Source organism: Carlito syrichta, unplaced genomic scaffold, assembly GCF_000164805.1.
Source record: "Carlito syrichta isolate Samal-C Ts95f unplaced genomic scaffold, Tarsius_syrichta-2.0.1 Scaffold316282, whole genome shotgun sequence".
In the NCBI taxonomy this organism is placed as follows: Eukaryota; Metazoa; Chordata; class Mammalia; order Primates; family Tarsiidae; genus Carlito; species Carlito syrichta.
Window position 1 is genome coordinate 440,383 of NW_007260378.1, and position 8,774 is coordinate 449,156.

General features: G+C 53.2%; 1 protein-coding gene across 1 annotated transcript in view; it reads left to right on the top strand.

The window, feature by feature from the left end:
* The first annotated feature begins 1,519 nt into the window (after positions 1-1,519).
* Positions 1,520-8,774, top strand: part of CRYBB2 (crystallin beta B2) — a 12,503-nt gene continuing 5,248 nt past the window's right edge. Inside the window, exons 1-3 of the mRNA XM_008074044.1 lie at positions 1,520-1,595; positions 3,284-3,363; positions 7,157-7,275. Coding sequence (XP_008072235.1) covers positions 3,310-3,363; positions 7,157-7,275 — 173 coding nt within the window. The 5' untranslated portion in view covers positions 1,520-1,595; positions 3,284-3,309. The remainder of the gene's footprint in view (positions 1,596-3,283; positions 3,364-7,156; positions 7,276-8,774) is intronic.

Consider the following 8,774-nt stretch of genomic DNA (forward strand, 5'->3'; position numbering starts at 1 on the left):
TATGGCTGGGCCACATTTTGCTTATCCACTCACCCGTTGATGGACATTTGGGTTGGTTCCACCTTTTAGCTACTGTGAATAACGCTGCTGTGAACATGGGTGTGCAAATATCTCATCAAGTCCCTGTTTTTGGTTCTTTGGGGTATATGCCCAGAAGCAGGATTGATGCATTATATGGTAATTCCATGTTTTTGTTTTTGTTTTTGAGACTGCCATACTGTTTTCCATAGTGGCCACATCACTTTACATTCCAAATTTCTGTTTTTATAAACCATCCAGTGTGTAATGCTTTGTTCCAGCAGTCCTGGGAATCTAATCCAAGCATCTACCAAGTGTCAGCCCCGGGATCTGGTGATACCATGGCAAACCAGGTAGACAACTTCTCTGTTCCCATGATGCTTATCATATCCTTTGACTGGAAAGACAGAAAAGAAATCAGCAACAGACTGTCAAGTGGTGACAACAGCCACAGACAGGAACAGCACAGCTCAGGGTATATGTATAGTCTGTGTGCACGTGTGTGTGTATGTATATGTGCAAGTCATGTGTGCATGCACATGTGTACATGTCTACACATGTGTTCATGTGTGTGCATGCACATACATGTGCATGGGTGTATGCAATGGGGAACTAGGAGATGGGGGAAGCAGGCATACTTAATCCGGTTTCCAAGCCTCGGAGGGCATGTGCACTGAAGGACGTGAGTGAAGTCCAGGTGCCCACGGGCAGCAGTGGGGCTGGCACTGGGATCTGAGAAGCCTCTCCTGACCTCAGGGACCTAGGGTTCTAGGAGCACCCCGCTTTAGGACAATAGGTGAGGAACAGTCAGAGGCCCTGAGTATATTCACTCTCCTTGCCCGGCCTCCTCAGCCCTGCACCATCATGCTCCTGCCCGCCGTGGCCACCAGACATGGCCCTGTGTGTTGCATGCCACCTGTCTCGGGCTTCTTTAAATGCACCGCACAGCTCCTGCACACTTGGAACTTTCTGCTTGGACTCTCCCCTAGCCCTGTTTCCCGAGCTACTTCTCCCCATCCCCAAGAGCTCTGCTTCCTCCCAGGAGCTTTCCTGAATGGCCCAGGCTGGGGTCAGTTTCCTCTCTGACACTGTCCCCTAAGAACAGAGCTAAGGACCAAGTGGATGCCTGACAAATATTTGTTGACTGAATAATGGATAGATGAATGAATCCCAGGCACGGCTACACCGCCCTGCTATACTTGTTTTTCCCCACGGTCTTGGAGAATTACCTCTGCATCATGCCCCGGGACCTGCCTGACCGCGGCAGTGAACCCCGCATGCCCCCAGTGCTGGCAGCCGGACGGCTGATGCATGCAAAGCGGGCATCTCCTTGCCCAGCCGCCTGACCACCCTGGCGCGGCCGAATCTGAAAGCTAATGACATTATTGTGCAGAGACACAATGTCTGTGGGCATTTGCTGACCCGTGCTTTGGTGCAAGCTTAATCCGGCATTCTCACCCCGCTTTTCGCAGGGATGCAGCAGTCACCCATCTTGGCACCAGCACCCCTGGGGAAGGTATAAATGCCACCTCCCGCCAGCTAGGCTTCACGGGCACTCGCGGGGGCTGGTGTCACTGGTAAGAATGCCTCTCTTACTTGTCTTGCCTTTTTTCTCTCATCCTCATCCCTGTTGGAAAGCAGGGGAGTCCTGGGTTCAAGTCCAGGTGCTGTCACTTTCCGACAAGGTGACTTTGGGCAGAGACTTCAACACTCTTGACCTCAGTTTTCTGTTATTTTAAATGGGGAGGGGGATCATAAAACCTCCTTTGTCGTGGGGATTAGCAATGAGGTGGGTGTATCTTCCAGCACAGTGCCGGGGTCTTAGGGGGGACATGGGCAATACTCTTTATTGCTATTAAACGGACCCTCAGCACACGCTTGTTGCCAGCCGCTGGGGAGGAGAGTGTAACTGAGGGTTTTGGAAGGATCAAGCCAGTGATGGTTCAGCATGGTTTCCAGGCTGGTGAGTCAGTTTCACAGTTATGGGGCACCCTTTGTGCCCAACTGTGGGGAGTGCTAGTGGGTGGGACACGGCCTTGGGGTCTTGGGAGCTCCCAGCAAGGGGTGACTTCAACACCACTAAAACTTGGTGGGAAGGACTCAGCTGACTCGGTGCTGAGTGTGTTCCAAGACTCTTGTCCGGGGCTTGCAGTTTTACGCATTATGTAGTTGGATCCTCACAACCCATTCACAGACGTTATTAAACACCATGACTGCCCCCATTCTGCAGCACAGACACTTGAGACCCGGAAAGAGGATGTGACCTGCCCAGGGCTTGCATTCTGGTGGGCAGCAGAGCCAGCCCCTGAGCGAAAAGAGTTGAGCTTCCTCTTCTGTAGCCTGAGAACACCGAGGACCAGGGAGTGTAATGTCAGGACCTCAGTCACCGTGACAAGCCTAGGGGGCTGGTCTCTTTGGCGACAGTGGCAGTTTGGCTCCCAGGGGACTTAACTGAATTTCTTCCTTCTGGGGGACATCCAGTCTTGGCCTTTTGGCGGAAAGGGCTTCTGAAAGGGAGTGTGATCCTTGTACAGGGAGGCCAGTTTTCCTTTCTTACTCCTGGGGAAACACAACCCAGGCTGACTGTCCCTCCTGCAGGAAGGGAGAAAGGCTGACAACTTTCCAGAGTTTTCTGATGTCCTCAACAGCTAAGGCGGCTCTCCCCAGTTGCCTGTCACAGTGCCTGGGTTTCCACCCACGCACCTATTTCTTGGCTTTCTGAAACCTGAGTTCTATAACAGATGAACTCACAAATGTGGGGGAATAAGACCAGGGGCGGAGAGGAGAATTCTGGGTACTGGAACGAGAAGAGGTGTCTTGTGGAGAGGGGGAGAGAGGAGCAAGGGGCCAGGGGCTCTGGGGGCCACTACATGGCCACACATGGTCAAGGCGTGGGCTTTCTTTATTCTACACCATTTTCTCCAAGTTGAGAAATGTCTGTGCAGAGGCAGGAGTTGTGCTGGTGACAGTCTACACTCTGTGCAGCATTCACTGCCTGGAGCTGAGTGATGGGGACCCTATTGGGACCCCACTTCAAGCTCCGGCATGTCGCCTCTCTTTCAGGAGACCTCATTTTTCCCTCCAGTAGAGCTGGCTGGGACAGAGGAGTGAAGCTAAGGATGGAAGTTTAGGCAGCTGCCGGTGGACCACCCCAGGTCTGGGATGAAACCAGTGGGAAACGAAGAGCGTTTGTGGCCAGAGGGGAGTGGTCCTCAGGCCCCCAGGGCCCAGAGAGGTCCTCACTGCCGCCTCCCCTGTCTTCCAGGTCATTCCTGCACAGGACAGTCCACCATGGCCTCAGACCACCAGACCCAGGCGGGCAAGCCGCAGTCCCTCAACCCCAAGGTGGGTACCTTTTGGGAGAAAGGGATGGACACGCACTGCCCCTCTCCCAGACTCAGTTTCTCTTCTGTGAAGTGAATGGGGCATCTTCTTTTTGGGGTTCCCCTTCTCTGCTCCTGACTGTCTTGAGACTCAGTCTCCCCCATCCACACACTGAGGGCTGATTCCGAAGCTTCCCTCTCCAGCCCATGGCTGGCATGCCGATACTCCCAGTGCCAGCTTCTGACTTTGGAGACTTGGGTTTCTCTTCCTCACTCACTGCCCCACACTCTTGTCCAGGGGCTCCCCAAGGCTGGGACAGACCCAGTGGGAGACGGGGCTTGTGAAGGGATGGCGGAGCAGTATGGTTCCCAGCTCCATACCTGCTGTGTGGCCTGGGCCAATCACTTGATCTCTCTGAGCCTCCGTTTCCGCCTCTGTAAAATGAGGGAGTCAGATTTACCGCATAGGGTGGTTGTGAAGAGACGGAGGAACCGGGTTCGGCCTTGCACCTGGCCTATGAGCGTGTCTGCCTAATGCCAGCGAATGGTGTCTCCTTTGCTTTTTCGCTCTCCTGCCCTCCTCGGGGCAGTGGGATCTAATCCCAATGTCTAAACCTCATCATCCCAACATGCCCAGAAACCTCTGGCAACAGCCGCCCACTTCCTGCCCGCCCGAGCCCCTCTGCCCGGGGAGTCGGGGGGCACAGATTCCATGCAGAACTGCCTTTTTGTCCGACTCAACGCCTCCCTGGTCAGGAAAGCCTGAGCAGATTCCTGAATGGCTCATCTAATGTGTCCCTTACAGAGCGTCCTTTCCAGGGGAAAGACAGACAGTAAACAAACTAATGAGTATACGACTCCAAGTAGTGAGAAGTGCTGCAGAGAAACACGAAATAGGGTAAGGGGTTCTCAAGAGTCAGGGTGGACGAGGAGCAGTTGTGTTCACACAGATGGTCTGGGAGGGCCTCTCTGCGGAGGTCATGTCTGAGCAGGGACCTGGGACAAGAGAGGGAGCAACCATGGAAAAACTGGGCACGTCCAGGCAGAGGCAGCAGCCGGTGCCAAGGCCCTGAGGTGGGAAAGAGCCGGGTGGGTTTGAGAAACAGTAAGAAGCCCTGTCCACTAGACACAATGTGAGCCATGTGTGGGATTTAACATTTGCTGCCAGCCACATTTCAAAAGCAAAAAGAAATAGATGACATTGCTTTTCGTATTACATTTGATCAAACCTGATCTATCCAACGCATGAGTATGTTAGTATATAATCAACATAAGAATCATCAGGGAGGTAGTTGACACTTTTTCCCCAGGCAAAATCTTCAAACTTTCATATGTATTTTAGATGTAGAGCTTCATGTGGCCTAGTCAGGCATGCTCAAGAGCCGGATGCAGCCAACGGCTGCCAGGTGGGGTCAGAGCAGGTGAAAAGGATGAACATGTGAGAGTTTGGCCTCCGTTAGATGGATCAGTCACAAAACCAATGAGCATGCTGAAGCCATCCAAGTGCAGGGAGAGGCTGTCCCTGGTCACTTGCCCATACCAGGGACCCCAGACCTATTCTGTCTGGAGCTGCATTTTACCAGGGTTGCAGGTGCTGCGTGCACATGTTGGAGTTGGCAAAGCACTGCTTCCGTTTCAGCTGCGCTAGACAGGCCTGGGCTCCAAGTTCAGCTCTGCCTCATACTCAGCATAAGCATGTCTCCCACAAGCAGAGCAAACACTAGGTGCTGATGGCCTGAGCTCTCGTCTCCCAGGCCGAGGCAACAATAACCAGTCCCTAACTCCCACCTTCTTAATTCCTTCTTGGTAGCCCTGAAAAATAGCCCCGATTCCCATTTGGCTGTTGAGGTAGCTGAGGCTCAGAGTCATCAAGCTGGTTCCTGGGGTGACACAGTGGACATAACGGAGGATGCGGAAGGGCCTGTATCTCCTGACCCCCATCTCTGGCCAGGTCAGCCACTGTACAGGCTGGACTGAGCCCCGGGAATGTGCCTCTAAGCCCCGTTGGGCATCCCTTTCCCTTCCTTTATGTGACTAATCCCCGGCCTGGGAGACAGGGCCCTGTTGATCCAGCCAGTGCTGACATGTGGATTCTGCAGTCGTGGTCCCCACCCGCGCTGGGAGTCTGCTGACTTGAGCTTATCTCTTTATCCAGGGGCAGCTCCCTGGGGATGTGTGGCTGGAACAGCTCTGCCCCCACGTTCCCAGTGGAGTCATGAAAGGGAGTGCTGACCTCCCAGTCAGTGCTTGGACATGGGCCTGGGTGGTCCCCTCACCTTGCAGAACTTGTTTCCCTGATGAGGGTCACCAGCCCTCTTCCCTGGGCTGAGGGGAGGACCCGGTGAGACCGGGGGAGTGAAGACCCCTTGAGAAATATTTCTTTTTTTGAGTTGGAGTCTCACTCCGTCACCCAGGCTAGAATACAGGGGCACGCTCACAGCCACCCCAGCGTCCACCTGCTGGGCTCCAGTGATCCTTCTCCCTCAGACTTCCAAGTAGCTGGAACTACAGGTGTGCGCTACCACGCCCAGCTAATTTTTTTTAGCTTCATTTTTAAATTTAATTTAATTTAGTTTTTTTGAGTTGGAGTCTCACTCTTGTCACCCAGGATGGAGGAGTGCAGTGGCCACCGCAGCCTCAACCTGCTGGGCTTAGGAGATCCTTCCATCTGGCTAATTTTTTGATTTATTGTAGAGACGAGGTCTCACCATGTTGCCCAGGTTGGTCTTGAACCCATGGGCACAGGCAATCCTCTTGTCTCGGCCTCCCAAAGTGAGAAATATTTCAAGGGGAAGGTCATAGGGAGACCTGGAAACTGTGTGGGGGCTTTGAGAAAAGTCCAAGGTACATGTAGTTTTATGGGTGATGTGGAGGTACCGGTCCAGGTCTCATGGGAGGAGGAGAAGCTCAAACAGTGTAGTCTAGTACCCTGCTATGCCTCACATGGTCCTTGGACCAGTGGCACGATCATCACCTGGGAGCTGGTTGGAAACGTAGAATCTGAAGATGCACCCCAGACCTGCTCCCTCAGAGACAGCATTTTATCAAGATCCCAGGTGCTTCATGCACATGTTAGGGTTTGCAAAGCGCAGCTTTATTTGCAGCTGTATCCGACAGGCCTGGGCTCCAAGCTCTGCCACCTACTCACTGGGATCTGAAGCGTACCTCTTTTTTTTTTTGAGTTGGAGTCTCATTCTGTTGCCCAGACTGGAGTGCAGTGGCTGCTCCTGGCCACCACAGCCTCAACCTGCTGGGCTCCGGCGATCCTTCCACCTCAGCCTTCCAAGTAGCTAGAACTACAGGCGCGCGCCACCACGCCCAGCTAATTTTTTGATTTATTGTAGAGATGAGGTCTCGCCAAGTTGCCCAGGCGGGTCTCGAACCCGCGGACTCAGGTAATCCACTCACTTCAGTCTCCCAAAGCACGGGATTACAGGCTGAGCCACCGAGCCCGGCCTTGAAGCTTACCTCTTAATCAATATAAGTATATATCACACAAGTGGAGCAAATACTAAGTACCAACCACACAGCTCCCCCGAATACTCCTAACTACACCATGAGCTAGGTTCTGTGTTTATTTCCCATTTTACAGATAAGGGAGATTGAGGTTCAGAGAGGAGGGATGCAGGAGCAAAGTCTCACAGCTGGTAACCAGCAGAGAAGGGCTGTCTGATTTCATGCTTGGTTTGTGACTCGGAAGCGGGGAGCCCATCGGCATCCTCTGAGGCTCTCCGGGCTTGCTCCTTCCTATCCCCACTGCCCTGTCTCATCTCTCTCCATCTTGACGGGAGTCTGACTCTCTCTTCCTGTTGCAGATTATCATCTTTGAGCAAGAGAACTTCCAGGGCCACTCACACGAGCTCAACGGGCCCTGCCCCAACCTGAAGGAGACTGGTGTGGAGAAGGCAGGCTCCGTCCTGGTGCAGGCAGGCCCGTAAGTACCCGGCAGCCTCACTGGTCAGGGCTGCCAGGACGAGGCGATCAGACTACAGTGTGGAGGGCGTCTGTCCTTGCTGTGCTCCTGACTCTCTGATCAGGAGACCAAGATTTGTGGTCTGGCAACCTATGGAGATAGCTCATGCTCTGGGAGTCAGACAGAGAACTGGGTTCAAATCCTGCCTCCACCACTTCTGGGCTATGTGACGTTGGACCAGGAATGTCACTCTCTGAGCCTCCGTTTCCTCCTCTGTAGGATGAGGATAGCCGTGACCTCTGAGGATGAAGGGAGTGAGCTCACGTGAAAAGCTTGTCACAGAGGTCAGCCACTTCCTCTAGGCAGGGGGAGACGGACATGGAGACTCATGGGCCTTTTAGAACTGCCAGTCTCTGGCTCCAGGAGTGATCTCACTCTCTTGGGAGGCTTCAGGCTGGATGTCCCAGCTCTGTGTCCACTCCTCCCTTCCCAAATCCTGGCAATCCTGGGTCTTTACAGATTTGCTGGCACATCTAGGGGCCAGGGCCCCCTCTGCCCAGGAAAGAAGAGGGGGTGGCTGGTTGTCTCACCCCGTGGCTAGCTGAGCACGATCCTGCGTGAGCCTGCAGAGGGCCTCAAATGCAGATTCTCCAGGGTCTCTTCTGTGATTTCCTGGCCACTCCTTCTCTTAAGGGGCCTCAGGAATCAGGGTGTCCACTGGTGGCTCCCACCGCATGGGTTAGTGAGTCTGGCATTGTCCGGAGTTCCTAGAGCAACACACGCCATTCTTGGGCTCTCAGGGAATTTCCCAGAGTGCAGTGTGCCTGCCTAAGTCAGAGTCTGAAGATGCACAGAGCACAGCTAAAGGAATCTACCTGTCAAGCTTTGGTTTTCCCACATGCTCGGGGACTTTGTCACGTCTAAGAACATGCCTTTCTGGATAACTGAGGATTTGGCTAAGTGTTGCATCTGATTTTCAGTTGTTTATAAAATAATTCAATGGAAGAATTTTCCAAACAGATTTTACATTCCTCTGCTTTCTTTTTCTCTTGCTTCTTTCTTCTTTTTGGTTAGGGGTCTTACTCTGTCACCCAGGTTGGAGTGTAGTGGCACCATCACAGCTCACTGCAGGTGTAGTAGCACCATCACACCTCAGCCCATCAAGTAGCTGGGACTGCAGGAATGTGCTACCATGCCTGGCTGATTTTTTTTTATAGAGATAATGTCTCACTATGTTGTCCAGGCTGGTCTCAAACTCTTGGACTCAAGTGTTGGTCTCTCAGCTGGACTCGGTGGCTCAGCCTGTAATCCCACGCCTTGGGAGGCTGAGGTGAGTGGATTGCCTGAGCTTGCGGGTTCGAGACCCACCTTGGCAACTTGGTGAAACCTCATCTCTACAATAAATCAAAAAATGAGCCGGGCGTGGTAGCGCATGCCTATAATTCCAGCTACTTGAAAGGCTGAGACAGAAGGATCGCCGGAGCCCAGCAGGTCGAGGTTGCGGTGGCTGGAAGCGGCCA